At 47.5% G+C, this 19,734-nt stretch overlaps 1 protein-coding gene across 1 annotated transcript in view; it reads left to right on the top strand.

Annotated features, from left to right (window-relative positions):
* The window catches only part of LOC143009094 (matrix metalloproteinase-16-like), a 53,192-nt gene that overhangs the window by 20,101 nt on the left and 13,357 nt on the right, over positions 1-19,734 (top strand). Inside the window, exons 5-6 of the mRNA XM_076161103.1 lie at positions 13,649-13,810; positions 15,850-16,067. Of these exons, the coding sequence (XP_076017218.1) occupies positions 13,649-13,810; positions 15,850-16,067 (380 nt within the window). The remainder of the gene's footprint in view (positions 1-13,648; positions 13,811-15,849; positions 16,068-19,734) is intronic.

Genomic DNA, 19,734 nt, shown 5'->3' with positions numbered 1-19,734 from the left:
AGTGGGGAGCCTGGATAATATAGTGTAAACGGAAATATTTAAGGCTTTTGAGGAAGCGTTGTTTTATATCACACTGACAAGAATCATTCTGGAGTTTGAGTCATGCAGCAGAAGTGATAACTGAGCTGAACTGAACAGCTGACAGCTCTGCCGCTTCCCACTAGCAGGCGCACAAACACGTCGCATGCATACAAATCAAATGCTTGAACACATGTACATGCAGAGGTGTGTACATGTAGGGTAAATACACTCCTGTTCCAGCGTGCACATGTGTACGTATACAATCACACAAAGAGTGAAAGAGAAGCGGCTGACTTTGAAGGAGTTTGAAGGACTCCCTTCAGCGCACAAACACACACTTGCTTTCTCTCTCTCCCTCTCTCTCTACCCCTTAATGCAATATTAATACAGCCGCGCCGCAGCCGACCCACACTTCAGTGAAAACGTCCCATAATGCATTCAGCTCCGTTCCCCCCGATGCACTCAAACTTGCTGCTTCCTCAAAACACCCGACAGCGACCCTGACATCCTTAATAATATCAGACCTGTTTCCAACCTCCTCTCTCTGTCAAAAACACTGAGAGGCGTCATGTCTTCCCTATTCAAAGCCTGCCTGGCCTCCCATCACCTGTGAGAACCATTTCAATAGTGATTCTGATCACAACGCAGCACTGAAACAGCCCCCCCTGAAAGTCGCCAACTTCCTGTGATGCCAACTCTCTAATCACCTTCACCCTGCTTGAACTCGGCACTCGGAACTGCGGCATTCCACATGATCAACCTTTCTATCCTCCTCACCCTCTCCTGCCCTCTCCTGGTTCAAGTCATACCTCTCCCGTCTCCCAAGGTGTCCCTCAAGGCTCTATGCTTGGCACCCTGCTCTTCATCCTCTACATGCGTCCCCATGCCTCCACCCACTCCACCCTCTCTTACTACATTACTGAAAGAAAAACTCTGGATGCAAACTTACTTTCTCAAACTGAACTGGAACACATCTGAAATCCTTGATATTGACCCCAAATCACTCACCGACCGAATCCGCCCACAATGTAGCTCTCTCCATTGACAGCTCCGCCGTGTCCACATCCCCTCACAACCACATCACCAAAAACCGCATTCTTCCTCCTCAAAAACATAGCTGATCTCCAATCCTCCGTGTCAAAACTCTCATCCATGTATTCATCACCTCAAGACCTGACTGCTGCAACGGCATCCTTTATGGCACATCCAGCAAAGTTCTCCAAAGACTCTGGTACGTTCAGAAGTCTGCTGCTCGTCTGCTTACCCAATCCTGCACCGGAGACCACAATCATCCCTTTACTTCAAAACCTCCGCCGACTCCCTGTCTGTCTGAGGATCGTCTTCTCTATTACAAATTCTACATCTGCCGTCCTTGCCAAATATGAACACATTCTGGCCGAGTCCCAGCGGCGGGCCGCGGCGGGGGGTGCTCTTGTTCCTGCAACGATGGCGAGTGTTAGACTGGTTTGAACTCGTGAAAGCTGATACAGATTTTTTTTGTGGTTGTTGTTGTTGTTTTTTTTTAAGACTGAACCAGTTCACAGTCAGCGGTTTGTGCTGAAATCCCAATATCTTCAAACCTGATCCATTCCTGCCAAAGTACATATATCAGATATTCAACATTTCTGCCAAAATCTGGATTCTTGGCAGGAGTAGAAGCACCTCAGAGGCAGAATTTAGACTGAGGCGAGCTAAAAACGAAACCGTGAAAGATAATATTACTGCAAGTATTACTATTACTGCTAGTGAAACACAAAGCTGTATACTCGTATGCGATCATAAACAGTGTAGTATTGATCAGGAGGTTGATCGTCTCGTCATCTGTCGGACTGAGTAAGGTAGAAAGGTAGAAATGCCTAATCTCATGAAAATACTTTAAATACCAGCGTGTGTAGCATCTCATCATCCTCTTCCTCCTTCCCTTTTCCTCTCACTGTTATGCTCCGTCTCTTTCTGCTTCTGTCTCTTACACTCATTCAAGCATTCTTTCCACTGCCGCCTTCTCTCTCTCTCGCCCTATTTTCTTCCAGTTACACACATACACACCTCCTGTCTGCTGACCTTCCCATGCCTGCGATTTGTAATCCCCTACGCTGTTGTCAAGAGTCCGATCGGTAGTCACGCCGACCATTGCCAGCATCACTCCATGAATGTTATTGTGGTTGCTGTAGATGATGACGTCAGCGTGGCACACTGTGGGATTCATCCTGCCATGCATGGACGTAAACACAAAGTATAGCGTCCGTGCAGCGCATCTGGCATTCTGAGAGACAACCACAGGTGCAATGAAAGGCCGATAATCAACTCGTCCAAACCCTGATGAAGGCTTGTTGAAGCCGATACGGCTCCGTGTAATGGGCAGTGATTTTAACATGACTTAACCCTTTACATACATTTTATCTACAGAAAATCCACGGGTGCCTGGACATGGATTTCTTTCTCCGACTACAAAAGAGTTGATTTCACATTTTTCTTGCTCGCACGTGTGTGAGGAATGACGCCTGTTCTCTCACATGCAGAGACACCCGAACTTGTACAGCTTCGTCTGTCACCGCGATCGCTCCGCACGCTGCAACTGGGGCGTCTGAGGATAATGGATTACCTTGAAGTTACAAAGGCAGCCACTGGAATCAGGGTTTCAGCACTCGCAGCAGAAATAGACTTTGCAGGATTAGGAGTTTGTTGGTGTTTAGACTGTGGGCTTTAATATATCTGAGAAGGTGTTGTGATGTCATTTTCAGCTGGTTAACAACAAGGTTATTGATTGATAAATAAATATAATCTTTAGGGCATTTGTCATTAGAGTGGTGTTTTTGTTGTTTTTGCCAATAACCTGACTGAAGATAGCATCATATCATTTCCTGAGTCCAGCTTGTCTCAGAATCAGAATCAGCTTCAAATCTAAAGGCACCTCATGTTCCCTCTCCCTCTCGCTCTTTTGATCTTAAGGCTCACAGATCGGATCTTAAGACGAGTCAAATCTAAATAAACAAAGCTGTGTTGTAACAAACTCCTGTCATGCAACTGTCAACATAACTGGATTACTTTACACACACACACGCACACACCGTGGCTGTGACAGATGAATCGTGGAATCGGTAGATATTTGAACAGGATGTGACGCTCGCTCACGTTCATCCACGTCTTATCTGTGCCACGCTTCAACAAACGCAGCATCAGAGGCGCTGAGGAGGATTGAGAGCAAATTGAAGCCGTTTTGATGGAATGCTGTGCTCTTTCCTTCAGATGAAACTAGGAGATAAGCTATATAACGCACAGGGTTTCACAAAGAACTTTCCACTCCGTGTGTAATACACACTCCAGATGCTGAACTTTGTGTCTATAAAGCAACACATGAAGTCTTAACTTTTTAATAGCAAAGCCAAGCTCTTACTCGCCTGCAGCAGCGGTTTTATCTTTACACCATGACAGAGAATAATCAGGGAACTGTAATGAAGCAAGTTTCAGCCTCAGTCAGAGACTTATTATCGCCCCAGTTTCACTCTAGAAACCCAGTGGGGCTTTACTGTACGCTGTAGTTGGTGTGTGTGAGGCTTTTATAGAGATAAATACATAATGGAGATGTGGACTTGTTGTGATGTGACTGGGAGTGAGATGATGTAATGTGATTTTATAAATAGCCACGTAGAAAAACAGTTGAAACAAAGGAACACGTGCGATGTGTTTGCGTGCGCGTAGGCGGAATGGAGACAATAGGTGAGGGACTTGATGAGGAAAGAGTGCAGAGGGAAAATTGCTTTTGATTGTCTTCTCATCAGATCTCAGATGTGCCACAGCCACTTAAACAGGGAGCACATTCACACAAACCTCAAAGGCAGAGACGCGACTGAGCAGACGCTGATCTGCGTCTCATCACAAGGTCATCTCCGTGGGCTGAACACGCCGTTTGCTTTGTTAGAATTAAAAAGCGACACATGCAGGAATAGATAAGGCCGACTCCATTTCGGCGTTTCGTCGCATCATTGGATTCGGCACCATGACTTCACCACCGCTGCATACCAACTCTGATCGGCACGCATGCACTGTACAAGCACACACACACGCTCACCCCAGGGTGACTTATAAGGCCTGGTATGCCTTCTGTGGACTCCGGGCCTCCTGTTGTATCAGCAAAAACTCTATAACATAACACAGAATGTGAAGTGGACCTACACGCAGGAAATGAGAGATTCCAGAGCTTTATTATTATCTTCACCTTTACCCCTAAAGTCAACCAAAGAGTTTAGATAAACACAACACCGGGAGGAAAGTATGGCAAGAATTTATGTTTCCAGGTGGTGGAATACGATAAGGGGGGGAGTAGGGGCGGGGGCGGGGCTGTGTATTAAATAACAGGGTGATGATAGCCCAGGGAGGAGTGGTTGGGATGTGCTCGACATTGATCAGCTGATTGATTGATGTCTGTTGCCTGGCAAAGGAGAAAGCTCGGATCCCTGGTATCGATTGGCAGAACGGTTCATCATTGATGTTCAATTCCCTCCCTGGATTGTATATTCAAAGTGGCCCTCGTTACGTCGTGTTTGTACCAACAGACAAAGCGAGGAGATCAATCTTCGTCTCTTCGGAACATTCATCGTCCCGCGTCCTACGCACTGGAAGCGTTCCGCCGTGAGCATGAGGGAGGAAGAAGGAAAAAAAGGGGGGAAAACTGGAGGAGAAGAGAGGAGTGAGGAGGAGAAGAGCATATGGTGTCCTTGCAGGTTTATTTTTAGGTTGCTGCTCCTACTGGGTGATGAAGAGGAAGTGGCGGACTCTCTGTTTCTCTACCTTTCTTTCTTCCCCCCCTCGCTCTCTCACACTCTCCATTTACTTTGGTCGGCTTGGTCGGAAGGACCCTTGAGTTTTGTGCCGAAAGACTGCTTTCAAACAAGTACAAACAGTGTAGTTGTGCTTGTAATAAAACGTGGAAAAGGAGACTTCCTGTTCGATTAAGCGCGTTTGATTTATTGAATGGAGTCTCTGCTGCTGGCTGTCCATTTTGTTGTAGCAGGCAGTGACAATGTTTAACAGCCATCACTAAAGATTCCATCTTTCTCCCAGATTGAAGGGTCACCCCCCCTCTTGTTTGTCAGTCATTAGAATCGCAGGGTTTGTTTTTTTTCCAAATGTTGGAAAGAATTTCTCTGCAATGTTGTTCCAGTTTGTTCACGTGTTACAAAGTGGAATTCGTCTGGTTATCCTATTCCAAGTCTGCCTTTTCTTCTAAAGCCAGCCCAGATTCACTCCCTTCCTTGGCTGGGAGTTCTGATATCAGTAGTTGGGACTTTCCCGGTTCACTTTTTGGCAGGAAAGGAAACTCGAATGTGAAGACGTGTCTCTCCAATCTCATTTGAATTACAGAAATACATGATATTGTCCTAATTCTGTCCTGCCAGTGGAGTGTGGTGCTTTTTGCGTTGGCATGTTTCAGTTGGATTTGAGTCCAGTCATTTTGTTGGAGAGAGCTCCGTATCTCACCCCAACACAGACTGGACGCTCCGTAGCCTGAGGGCGCTTTCAGATTGAGATTCGCTGGCCGGAGAAATAACTGATGGATCCGCACTGCGGATGGGAATCTGGTGATAGACAGCGCTGGAATCCCTTCAAGCAAAAAAGTTTGACTCGTTTGGATATTTCCTGGATGCAATGCAATCCAGATAATCACTGAATTCAACAGAAGTACATCCGCTGCTCCTGCATAAACGCTGCTAATCTAAAAAAAGTCATTTCAAATGTGATGTTGATGTATTTCTTCCCTTTTAACGTTCAATCACACATATCCAGTGTTCAGTACTTTTCAAAGGGGCTGCCTCCTTTTGCAAGAATCAGTCTGGAACAAAAGCTCATTCTGCCACACAGAAAAGCTCTTTGTGCTCCAACAAAGCATTCATACATTTTGTCACTCAGTCAACCTCTGTGGGATGAAGACGTGGGAACAATCTGGCTTTCACCGACGACACTGTGCTGACTGACGAAAATTTTAAAGTGGAGAACAATTCACAATATTTAGTCACTACATCCTTGGATCCACTTCAGTGTTATCTTCCATCTCCCTCTGTGCTCGTCTACGCTGCACAAACTCCACTGTGTCTCCGGGCTCCTGCTTGAATGAAGCATAATCCAGAGGAGTTACGTCGCCTCTTAATATTCTCAAGGTTGCTAAGCTTTGAAAAACGTTCTTGTCTTTGCTTGATTCTGCAGAGATCCCGAGCCTTTTCTTCGTCCCTCCTTCTCTCCCCCGTCTCTCTCCTATTCCACGTCTACGTCTCTCTCTTTATCTCTCGGCATGCGAGAGAAAATAAATGAGGAGATTCAAATGCCACAGGAACAGATCTTTATCTTTTACTGGAAGCGTGTGTGTGTGTGTGTGTGTGTATGTGCCTGTTCTGTAGATGTTTAACATAGCATTTGTGGAGGCAGCAGGAACAGTATTGGTGGTTGAGTTGCTGTAAGTAAAAGAGTTTGTGGGTGGACATGGGTTGTAAATCAGTACAGTGCAGCAACAAGAGGGATACACACACACACACACACACACACACACACACACACACACACACACACACACACACACACACACACACACACACACACGCTACTACTTCTGTACAGTCACAAATATATCAAGTGTAGTGGAAGAACTCAGTCCAGTCCACAGGAGCCATTTGATGCAATACTGCATGCCACACACACACACACACACACACACACACACACACACACACACACACACACACAATAAGTAGAGAGTCATTGCATTCAAGCTGCAACGTGTAGCATCTCCATGTCTATAAATGGCTCATTGTGAGATATTAGAGCCAGCAAACAAATCGACAAATAAGACATTTGTCAGACTGGAAACAGTTGCCAGTGTGTAAACTCTTCAACAGAGCCTCACATTACCATCACACGGCAGGAAGCTATACTATTTGGGGGCAGGGAAGCAGAGGGTAAATGGGAAATTGGGCCCTCACAAGGCCATGATAGCCATTTAATCAGTTTAATTTGAAGGAATGAATACGTTTATGAGGAGGATAAATGATTCATGGTATCGCTGACACAAAGGAAACGGAGAAAGAGGAGAAAGTAAGCGATCGCCAAGCGTTCCTGCCCACCAGGCTGCCACTAGAAATAGACGGCTGCCCACTGACAACAGCCTCAGCCTCCATGTGGGCGGCACTAGTCTCTTCCGCCCCCACACACAAGCGCACGCACTCACACCCTCAGACACACACTTACACACACACTAATCATGCACCTTGGGAAGCCTGCCCTCCCACTAGTCCATCAGATGCTTTCATAACCTTTTACCCATAATCCTTAGCAAACAAAAAGCACAAACAACCCAATCCTATGAGAATACAAACCCGCAAAGACGAGTGAGCAGATGTATGGACACGCAACACTTTGTTACACACTACGTCAGATCATTATAGGATCTGTGAGGATGTTTACCAGAGACCTACAAAGCCCCTGATCGTTTAACTAACCATCCATTTTTACAACTTGGATTTACTTGACGGATTAGCTCCTCCCCCATGCAAAGTCCCTGCCCTCCATCAGACTCACGCTCTCAGCTGCAGGGTGCGTTGAGGCGCATTAAAACCTGCATCACAGCCACAAAAACTGCATTTCTCGCATAATATACGATTTGCGTTTCTGCATAGTGGAAGAATTTCACCTGATAGTGCCTCGAGTGCAGTCGTGAAACAAATAAGGTGTACGGCTGCTGTGGAAGAGAGGCCGCTGGATTCTCATTCGCCGCCTCACAGGAAGGTGGGGAGAAACAAAATGACAGAAGAAGAAGCAGCAGCGATGCACCAACAAGCTGCTACGAAATTATACAAGGAATGTTTACCACCTTATAAGAGGAAAATCCTAGATTGCATTAGGTCAAGGCCACACACACACACACACACACACACACACACACACGCACACGCGCACACACACACACACACACACACACACACACACACCTCCCGTTGCTTTGGACTGCATTATTGATGATTAATGATAGGAACGAAGAAGCACACACATCCTGCTCTTGCTCACAGGTGCTGCAGCGAGATAAACATGACAAGAATTAAGGATGTCCTTTACTTGGCAGCGCTCTTCTTCCTCTCCACTGGTTTATTTACCTCAAGTTCACGGGAACGGCCAATATTTGGATCGCTGGCAACGTTCCACGCGCGCGCGATTTCACTCTGTAGCAGTTTCTGTAAATAAATAATTACTCTGGCGTCGCACGCTCAGGTCCCAACAGCCCGGCTTGTGTTCTCCGACAAGCTTGGGAGAATTAAGCCCGGACTGATTCGACGGCACGAGTCATGCTCGTCCAATGTCAACAGCCTGGAGCGGGAAGAAAGGGCGAACAAAGGCGAAAGAACGCAGGAGGAGAGCAGGCAAAACAACAGACTGTGACGCCCTGTGGATGGAGGGTGATACAAACGCCGATTCTCATGGGGGGGTGGGGGGGGGGGGAACGGGCCACGAGTGGGTTCAGCACACAAGTCCGTGTTAGATGGCGAGAACTCAAGCGGTTTGTTTGTTTATCCGGGGGAAAGCAGGGAATCCCGGAGCGAGAAGCCTTTAAGATCTTCCAAGAAATGACACCTATAGTGATTCATGCTTGTTATTGTTGACGCTACGTGAGCGAAGTCCTTCTTGAGGGCAAAGGCGGGTTTGGATGAGCGCTAAGCAAAGCAGGAAGGTGGCGACATCTCTGGTCACAGCGCCGCCCAAACTTGGTGAGTGTTTAATCGGGGGTCGTGGCGTGACCCTTACGGCCCTGTAAGGTAACGCGGTTAAAGGCGCCATATGGATACGCTGCGTGTTTCTATACATCCTGTGTGAGGGTTTGTTGGAAGCGGAGGGGGGGTGGAGGGAGGGGGGGAGACGAGGACGTGAATGCTGGCATTGTAATTTGGCCGCGGCATCCACAATGGCCGGTCTGTCAAGTCAGGCGCGCAGCTACGGTCTGACAGCCAGCAGAGCTCCCTGTGCCCGGGGCCCGCTGAGCCAGGCACTGAACCAGGGGGCTGAGATCTTCTGGCAGCTTGTCAGCGCAGCACGGCGCTCCAGCACGATCCAACCACGTTTGCTTTACTCACACTGCGTCTCGTGCTCGTGCGTCGCTCGTCTCTCTCCCCTTTGCTCGTCTCTCTCTCGTCTCCCTTTGTTGGTTTCTCCTTCGGGGAGGGTCAAGGTTGCGCTGATTGCTGGTGACATCCTGGCGCGGAGAAACAACAGCTCGTGTCAGCGCCCGCGACCTTCACCTCGGCTCGTGTACAGCAGACCTTCTTCCCTTTTCCTGCCCTGTCGTGTTCTGTTCTGCTACACTCGTCCTGGCTGGAGTTATCTGCCCCGGCCGGCGTCGGGACAGGGAGACGACACACCGGCATCGCTTCAACATCCTCGCCTCTTTACTGAACACCGAGCTGGCTTGTTCCTCCTCGTCCTCCTCACACTTTGTTTCCCTTCAGTTCTTAGGCAGGTTTTTGGATTGAAGCCGTTGTAGGCGATGTAGACAAAGAAGAAAAAAGGCCTCTGAGACGGCGTTCGGGCCGCCAAGGGATCCAAACTCACGACTAAATCTTATTCCAATGAAATTGTTTTAGGTGTGCTGGCAGGTTTGGTGACCCATCCCTCTTATTCAGCGGTCAGGGGGGAAACGTGGAGTCTCAGCATGAACAGATGGGAAAGGTTCTGCTTTAAAATAAGGTCTTTCCTCTCTATACCACAGGGATCGGTGGATCTACATGTGTACGTTTGCTGGCGAGACATCCAGGGTGGGCAGGGAGGCTATTTTAGGCTAAATCGCCCGGCACGTTCCCTGACCTCCAAACCGCCACAAACATTCCTGAAATCGCAATTAACACCTCTTTAGGGTTAGTTTACTGGGCGGCTGAAGTTTTCTTGCGAGACCGCTGCCGAAAAAACTGCGGCGTCAGCCACTCGGGGAATTGCGGGAGCTGAACAATGAGAAGCGTTCAGGGTCCGTCGGGACAAAGAGAGGTCTCTTTGTTTGCTCGAGACTTCGACGGGAGCAAACAACAGCAATGAATTAACAGCAATAAGATTCACAGCTGTGTTCTTGGCGAGAGGAGCGTAGGTTTAGAGGGCGGAGGACTTTAAAAAGTGTTTTACTTCTCTGCCTGGCATCGTCTTGGCCACGTTGTTGAGGCGGGCGGGCTGAGATCGCTTTGTTCGGGGGGTTTTTCGCTACTTCATTTTGTGTTTCTGCGAGGATGGACAGAATGAAGAGTGAGGCTGATAGTGAATCTAAAAGCCGATGGGGAACCCGAGCCGTGTTTTGGAGGAAACAAGTGGACTGTCAGATGTGTTGTTTTGAGTGAAGCGGGGGTGCTTAGTGAAACAGTGAGGGAGCAGAGGGGGTTACAGGCCCCCCGAGGCCGCCGCTGACAACCTGAGCTATTACTGCAATTCAACAGCGGTGTCCAGGGCCCCATATCTGATTTGTGTGTGTGTGTGTGTGTGTGTGTGTGCAACCTGTGCTCCATGCCACGTGTAGCCCTCAGCAGATGGGGGAGGGAGGGCAGGCAGTGTGCAGCATCCGATGTAAATTATGGAGAAAGAGCAGGTAGAGGAGCGGAGCGGGTCTTCGGTTTCTAATCACGAGCCGTGTTTACCTTACTGCAGCCCCCGTGGGGGAAAGACAGAGAGACGTACGCCGCATCGTAAATCTCCGGCGACTCTCCTCTTCCACCTCCTCGCACTCAATCTTCCCGTCTTTAGTTCCTGTTTTTTCCTCAGCTACAATATCTCATTAGCGGCAACCTTGACCTATGCCGAGGAGAGCGTTGGCAAGGCAGCCCCTCCGCCGCTGTGGGCGGGCCGTCGCCGCCGGCCAGGAACCGCTTCAATAATGCAGGAGAGCTGAGATTTTCGGGGCTTTGTTATTTTCATTCCCAAATTGTGCCCCGGACCAGCGAATGGCCCCGCCGAGGCTGATGGGATGCCTCTGATGAAGCATGGGGGGAAATGGAGGATGACACGCTGCCTCTGCCTCCTCCCCCCCAAAACAATAAACTGTTGCCCACGGTGGCTAATCATCACACCAGCCCTGCAGAGGACGGCGTTGTGTTTAATCTCCTGAATGTATCGCCGTTGTCTCGTCGCTTCCTGCCGCCGCTGTAGCGTTTGAAGCCGCGCTCGCTCGCTGTCCTTGCTCTCACTCCTATTTTGTTTTTTTGTGCTTAGCGCTGAGATACGGCCGGTGACAGGAGGTTGATGTTACAAATGCCAAGATCAAAGGTTAGGGTTGTATAATTCATCATCTTCATCTTTTGTGACTGCGGGAACATTGGACCGTCTTACAGGATAACAAATAGTCTCTTGTTTTATCCTTTTCCTTTTCCTCGCGTCTTTCCTTCCTCTTTATCTCGACGGGTTCTTTTCTACTTTTCCCTCCAAGTGTCCTTTCTCCTCACTTCACCTCACCTGCTTTATCTCCTTATTTATCTCCTCATTTCTTTCTCCCTCACTCGTCTCTTCCTCCCTTCACTGAGCTCCGTCTTTCCTTTTTCTCCCTCGGGTACAAAATCCCTCGCCTTGCGTTGTGTCTTTTATCCTTCCGCCTTTGCTTTGCAGTCTGCAGAAACCTCGCCGTCCTCTCCCACACTCGTCTCTCCTGTCCGCTCTGTGGCTTCCTGTTCATAATAACCCGAGCATTAGGAGCTGATGGGGCTTTGTTTGTGTCCCGCCTCCGTGTCTTCCACTGCTTAACAGAAGAGACTGAGTCAAAGCGACATCACTGACCTCAGACGGACCCTTGTGGCCAGAAGGAGGACTCGAGAACGGAGAACAGAATGAGACAAAGGCGGAGAAAGGCAGAGAGTAGTACTCAGAAGGAAGGTTATGATCATTATACTTCCACACAAACCTCTCTTTCCTCCCTTTTCCTCTCCTGTCCCTAATGAGACCGAAGCATCTTTGACTACACGGCATTCCGCTCCCAAACTCCCTCTCGTCTCACCGAGCCATTTCACTCTCCTATCCATCTCTTCTCTCTGATCCTCAATAACATTTTTATTCACTATAAACTCATTCTCCAGACACTTGTTCAGTATTACAGGCTCACATAAATTCCGCCTGGGGTTTCGCCGTTTCTCTTAATTTTACAAGTCGTTGGACGAACGCGGCTGAAGTGCGGAGCTTTTTTTTCCCCCGGTGAAACCCCCGGCGATAATAAAGCCTTTCATTACCGTGCTATTGAGTTTACATCAACCCAATAAAGTGTGTCTCTGACGTTTATACTCCAAAATATTCATCACAGGCTTCCAATTAAACCATTTCTCCACGGTCCGTAAACGCTCCGGGATTGTGCCGCCGTACCTGCTAAATAGCGATCCGATCCCCCCCCCCCGTCTGTATCGGTTGATGTGTTATTCATGCGACAGGTTTGCAGCGGATAAGTGCCTCAACTGAGTGGGAATAGCAATGAATAAGTGATGCCCTTTTTTTTCCTCCTCCTTCTCCGTTCCCATTCAGTGTCTCAGTGTGAACGGAGAGAAAAGTAGTACTCAAGCGAGGTGACAGACGGCGTAATGTAAGCGGGAGGAACCGTGACCCTCGAGTGTGTCGTCTTTGTATCTGATGTTTTTTACCTGTCTGGGTGATTAAAAAGCTCAATACCGAGCATGAGCACTTCATTTTGTGCGCTTTTAAGTAATAATGAATTCCGTCTAAGATCGCAAGATGTTACACCGGAAAAATAATTGTGAGGTAATTATAGGAGCCGTGTCCGTCTGACATGTGTGTGTGTGCGCCCTGGGCTTCGCTCTGAGTCAGATTCGGTGTGTTGGGATTTGGCTTGAACGGGACACGAGTGGGAGCTTTAAGTCACAAACATGTAAAGCGAACATGGAAGGGATTAGGTGGGAGAATGGGCTGGGGCACGCCGCTACATTCATCACTTTACCACGACGAGAGACTAATTATAGAGTACAGGGTTTAACGCTTTCTCCGAGGGGGGGGGAGCGTGTTTGTGTGTGTATGTATGTTTGCGTCTGTGTATGCGCTTGTTTGTGCGTGCCTGAAGTAGGTCCCATCAGCGCCTGTGGGTCGCTACTGTACATAATCCACTCATTAGGATCATAAAGGAGGGATTAGCCGTGCGCTTAAAGATGCCTACGCTGTACATTTGGATAAATATACTCAAGGAAACATAGACTAATCTTAAATTAACCTTTATCCATTGCCTTCGCCTAAAGCCATTCCTAATTTTAATGGGCAATCTGCGCTCTCTCTCCCTCTCTCTCCCTCTTCTCTCTCTCTCTCTCTGTGTAGTAGTGAGGGTTCTCGTGTGGTCGGTTGTTTGTTTTTGTCAGAATATGAGAATATGAGACTATATTTACTCTTGCCCCTGATGCATGGAAATGAAAGAATGATGAAAGCTGTGAGTGCACTTGCTCTGTTTTGAAGAGACCAATTTGCCTTAGCAGATGAAGCCCAAACAGCCATTACTGACTGATCTGCATGTCTCAACCCCCCGCACATCCTGGCTCTTTAAGAGATGGATATATTAACAATTTAAAAAGGGGTGTGGCATCATCGTGGAGTCTGTGGATTCATCTATATGTGCTTCATGTCTGCTTCCGTTCCTTAGGTAACGACTTGTTCCTGGTGGCCGTGCACGAGCTGGGCCACGCCCTGGGCCTGGAACACTCCAACGACCCCACCGCCATCATGGCTCCCTTCTACCAGTACATGGACACGGACAACTTCAAACTGCCCATGGACGACCTGCTCGGCATCCAGAAGATTTATGGTAATGTCCCGTCGGGAATTTCGACGGTTCAACACACCGTGTGACAGAACTCAGGCAGGATATAGATCTACGATGGAGAGGAAGACCTGCATTAAGGGTTTCCTATTGATTTTGAGCCCCGTTTATTCTTGACAGGTCCTAAATCCAGATATATTATCTACTCATGGCACATATAGGGCGCTGATGAAGATGTATCGGAAAGCGTTAAATTCCACCTGATGGGAATTGATTTATACGGTTGCTCGTAATTTTGCAGCGGTTGACAATTAAGTTGGGGGAAAAAAATGGAAAGTTTTCAGCGAGTAGCCGAAGTGTTCCTTCTGTCGAGCCTGTAAACCAGTCACACTCCACCGAGATGACTCTGGTCTGTCACATGAATGGCTGCACACACAGACGCTCACACACACACACACACACACACAAACACACACACGCATGCACAAAAGGAACCTGCCATCTGTTTACATGGTCAGGGCACATCCCTCTGGGAGAGCGACAGACTTGGGCAAGCGCTCAAATCTCTCCTCATCCCTCTTGTGTCTTCCTCCGCTCCGCTTGCCCTTTCCTCCTCCTCCACTTCGGTCTCGCAAGAGTTGAAGGGCAGGACAACCGGTGACAACTTCGCTCTAAGCCTCGTTTCCCCCCCCCCCCCCCCTCCGTCTCTTCCCCTTCGTGGCTACAGCTCCGTTCGATGTACAAGCGGAACATGTTGGAAGGTGGGAGCCGCGCGGTCTAGAGGGTCGGGGCACGGAGGGTGAAGGAAGCGAGGGAGGGTGTACACGTGACAAATTGCGACTCCTGTCATGTAGTCTGCAGTCTTCACGCCCCAGCGCACTCGCGTTCACACAAAGCTGTTGCAGTAAATACTTTTTTTTCCCCCTCGACCCCAAGGGTCGAGGGGGGATCATGCAGATTTAACCAATCACCACACCGGCTGATTTCTCACTGATTAATCTCCAGCGGTCGAAAAGTGTGTAATCAGTGAAACGAGCTGCTGCAGATTGGCTGGAACACCACTGTAAGCCTACGTGCCACTGTTAAAGCACAACGGGAGATGCTGAATATACAGAAGAGCCCAAACCTTCCTGAAAATCCACATTTGTGTTTGGTCTTTACTAATCTAGTTTCCATGGATTTAATTCAGTGAGAGAACGGAATTTCTCTCACTGAACCCGTGTTTCGCTTCTGCGGCGTGGACGACACATCCGGCCAACTAGCTGTCCCTTTGAATCCAGCGAGGGGCGGGTGAATGAGTTCGTTTGGTGGTTTACGTTCCCTTCATTCCTTTGATTTCTAATTGAATCCATTTTGAGGGGTCGCTCCATGGTTACACAGTTTAATTTTTAATCCTTTCCCATTTATTTTAAAAATGATTTGTGGAGTCATTTAATCATTCATATTTATCTCACCGCCATTGATACAAATCATCGGGGAGGGAGGGGAGGGGCGCTTGTCACATTTGTCACGTCTCTCATACTGCAGCCGTCTATTCCTGCATCTCTTGGCCCCAATAACCACACGGCATCTCATATCCACGTCTTCACAGTTACACTGCGTTATCTGTGCATCACCGCGCGCTCGATTATTCATACACAAACACACACACACACACACACACACACACATAACCCACTCGCTCGCCTGACCCTCTCGCTCCGCTTCTCTATTTCTTCCACACATTTGATGTTAAACTACACCAGGTCCGGCCTCGCTTCGTGAACCTGCCGAGCTCATTTGCAGTTTTGTGTTTACGCTCTTTATTTTTTCCGTCTTTCTCATCAGATCTCATCATTCATGCATCAGTTGCCGTCCACGTGTTTGTTCTGTTGTTTTCTCCTTCTCGTCAATGTTCCTCTATCTATTAACGCTTCCTATGCTGTTGTGACTCCAGGTATCATTAGCAATGATTGGTTTGCATTTACCGTAATTCATTATTCCACGTATATGTCAGGATGTGTTCCATATTATACCACTTGTCCTCAGAATTGTAGTTAAAATAGCCGATCCCAGACTGAGATGTTTGCGTTTCTCTTTCCCAGGGCCTCCCGACAAGATTCCCCAGCCCACTAAGCCTTTGCCGACGGCGCCCCCGCCTCGCTCCCACCCCCCCTCAGACCCTCGTAAGCCAGACAGGCAGACGCGACCCCCGAGGTTGCCCCCGGGGGACAGGCCTTCACACCCCAACTCCAAGCCCAACATCTGCGACGGGAGCTTCAACACGCTGGGCATACTGAGGCGAGAGATGTTCGTCTTCAAGGTAAGCAAAGTAGACCACAGTGTCAAAAGAAAACTATTTCACACCGGCGCAACAATACAAAACAATACAAGGCAGTGTGAGGCAGTGGAGAAGGTTGAGATCCACCCGAGTCCACTCAACTGCAACAAACACTGTGTATTATTGTGAAAGGGCTGAGGTACCTCTGAACATACTGTATCGCTTTCAGCATGAGATTCATAGCAAAACTAAATATTTGCTCCGATATGCTCCACAAATCACACTTTACCAAAGTTTCCCCCCTGCAGGTGACAGAATTTGCTGAATGGGCTGTGGGTAGCTTGAGAGGTTTCTCATGGTTGATACACAGGTTTTCTTCTTCATGGTCTATATGCAACAAATGGTTCACTGGATGGAATAGAAATGATTTGAGTCCTGAGCTGCTGTTCTTCTGCAAACGCTGGGAAAGACAAGTTGAATTAGTTTGGTGCTGCGCTCTGCTTATGGCTTGTTAGCTCTCTGCTCTTTTATCTAATATACTAAAGCCAGGATGTTTTACAGCGTCAATAAAGTGGCTTTTGTGTGTGAAAGGAGTTCTTTCCAGTATATTCAGATAGGATTTATTTAAAATTGACACTTAACTATAAGGAACAGTGCCCGGTGCTGCAGAGCTGAGAGGCGGATGTCGTTTCCCCTTGATCCAAGCAAACTCTTATTCCAATACAAGGTAGAAAGAACACACATCTCTTAATGCATCTTCATCCTTGGTCAAAGCTTATGAGCACAAGGCCTTGGCAACATTCAATAAGGAGCAGGGGGAAAACCTTGGGGCATCATAAAGCTGCCCTGTGTTCTCAGCAGTAAGGACAAAGAGGCTGTAATGCTTCGTGGGACTGTGACTATATCTGAGGCTATATATAGATCGCATTCACCCGTTCAATGAGAGACGTGAAGCCAGGGGAAACCCCTCTCCGTCCTCTTCCTGCATGTGTTTGACTTAAAAAAACATCTCTTCGGATACACGGCAAGCTATTCAACAGAAATTCAAATAAAATCCCACTTTGTTTAGAATAATATCTATGTTTATCCCAAACATGTTGTTGGTTGGTGGCCGTTTCCTGTGAATTCTGCAGCAGCGCCTGTCACCACTCATTACTCCCAGTGAGGGCAATGGCCTGATCTGATGGAACGATGAGGATCATGGGATTTGTGCAGAGCTCAGAGGTTCTCTGAGACACAAAGGACACAATCAGCAATCAGCCAACCTTTTTATGACCTGAGGAAGTGAAGGAGACAAGGACGGACCGGGCTTTAAAAAAATGCAACCATTGTAACTCAGGGACCGGAAAATTCTATTGGGTGTCTTTACCATGACAACCCCTGTCCCTTTCTCTCTTCTATCACAGCTAGTTAAACCTCAGTTCCATGTTGTTTACCTCCAACCACAGTCAAATCATGTCCCGGCGTTCCATCTGTCGCCATCAAAGCTACATTTTGTAAGGCATTTTCCGTTTAAAGTCAACACATCTGATGGCTTCATTGATGTGCATCAGAGACGCATCTCATTAACCCCATTTTACTGCTGCGGCTGTGCTGGGGAAGTCTTTTTTTCTGCTATTGCACTGAAAGATCTGCTTATATTGTAACTAATAATGCTGATTTCTGCCTGTAAAATAGGTTAAAAACTACACAAGTGCAGCATCACTAATGAACACGTATGTACACACACACTACACAAATGACAGGACTAGTGCTTAAAGTGACTGCAAGCTTAATTTGTTTCTTTTGTTCTCAACATGCTCAAAAAACCTTACCTTACCTTTGCTCTTTTGAAGCAAGCTGAATTATGCATCATGTGTTGCAGAGAGGATTCAGTAGTGGAGTTACTTGGCTGTAGAGAGAAGGAGAAATGATTTGTTGCAGTACACATCCAAGCTTAGTTTTAAATTCAGTGTGTTCAAAACATTAGGACCACCAACTACTCTACAACTCACCTTCTCATCCTGTTTTGATCATCAGTAAGTGAAATCAATAAGAGATCACAGGTTCGATTCCCTTTGGTAGGTGTGTTTCAACCCTAATGTGTTGTGTTCACTTGTGTAACAGTAACAGAAGTTTTCCCAAGAAAGTTCAAATCTATGATCCGGTAACAGCGTGCCAAAGTACTGGCAGAGGACTAAAGACTTCCTAAAACCATACGTGAAAGACTGAGTCAGTTAATCTCTCTGAGAAACGATCCCCAGTCTGTGCACAGCTTCACGTTAAACTGTGGGCCTATTTCTGTCCTTTACAAGGTTGAATTCGTCTTGACTTCTGCTGCTGGTTCGTTAGCGTCATTACCTCCAGCTGAGGCCGGTAAACGGTTTCCCGCCTGCCTGCGATCGCTCATGACGACCTGTGTGGACGTCGCCTGGCACATTGTGAGCAGACAGACAATGAGCCACACACCATATGCTGCATTTACACTATTTTTATATGGTGGGAACATGATGGCCTAATTAAACACCTGTTCAAGTAATGAACGCCACCTTAACATCTCTCATCATTTCTTATTTTTCAGTAATTATTCCTTTTTAACGGTTAGGCAGGTGTGTGTCAGCCCTGTAGAATACTATAGCAAGAGTTTCCCTGTTGTTCCTGGGCTTGAGTTGTCCTGTAGACGTGGATTTCAGGCAATAAAAAGTGCAGTTCAGGACTTATTACCGCTCCCATCTGGCAGGAACCTGGCACGGTGAAAAACGACTCAAGTCCCGAGTCTGGATCGCAGATAACTGCAGACACTGGCGGTTTTTTTTTAGGGGGAACTCCATGTATCTCACCTGAGAGGTGCTTAACACGTCCTGAGTGTGTGAATACAGATGAGCGCAAGTTTGGCATTCAGTCCCACTACTGGCCTCTGAATCAGCCCCTGTGTGCTGTAGGTCCTTCTGGCTTGCTCGGTTTGGCTACACTCACGATTTCCATGCGATTGTTCAAGGGGAGCCAACTCCAGGCAACGCCAAGTCCTTAAAACAGATGTCAGCAGTCCCAGGGCCCTCAAGGTCCACAGGTGGTGCTGTGATTTAAAACAGTGGCTTTGGACAGGAGACCTTTCAAGAGTTTATCTGGTGAAAAATACTATGAATGCATCTGGAGGGTGGAGGGAAATGTTCTCGTGCTCAAACTGAGCCAGCACACTCCTACTTCAGTCTGACCACAGAAATCATATGAGGACCCGTCAGCTCTTTGACAACTCCTCTAATACGAAATCTTTAAAAAACTTAAATCCACTTTGTCAGCTTTCCAGGCCAGTTGACACCGTCTGGACTCCAAAAGTGGATATAAGGCAGTTGAAAGAGTATTACGCCCAATTACAGCTAGACATTTATCAAAGAGCAGGGAAGAGAGCAGCATTCAATTCAGTCCACATCCCTGAAGGTAACTCCCGCCAGAAATTTGGATGTGATTATGCCCACTTGCTTGTTTTGCTGCCTTTGAAAGTGAATTGCTGTCTGGAGGCTTGTAAGATTGCTCTTCAAGCATTTACATGTAAATTGAACCATATTGTATTGACTGACAGGGAGATTTAGAAGAGAAAAAGAAACTACTTCAACATACAACAAAAGTACAACCAAAGCAAAGCGCCTTCTAGCCTTTCTCCCCCTTTGAATTGTTCAGAAAAATATCTAATATCACAGCGGTTTAATAAGTCATGAGGACAAACGCATTC

This window comes from Genypterus blacodes, unplaced genomic scaffold (assembly GCF_046128005.1).
Source record: "Genypterus blacodes isolate CSIRO-AG114 ecotype Tasmania unplaced genomic scaffold, CSIRO-AGI_Gbla_v1 ptg000110l_1, whole genome shotgun sequence".
Classification (NCBI taxonomy): domain Eukaryota; kingdom Metazoa; phylum Chordata; class Actinopteri; order Ophidiiformes; family Ophidiidae; genus Genypterus; species Genypterus blacodes.
Note: the sequence above shows the minus strand (reverse complement) of the source record. Positions and strands in the feature narration are given on the sequence as shown.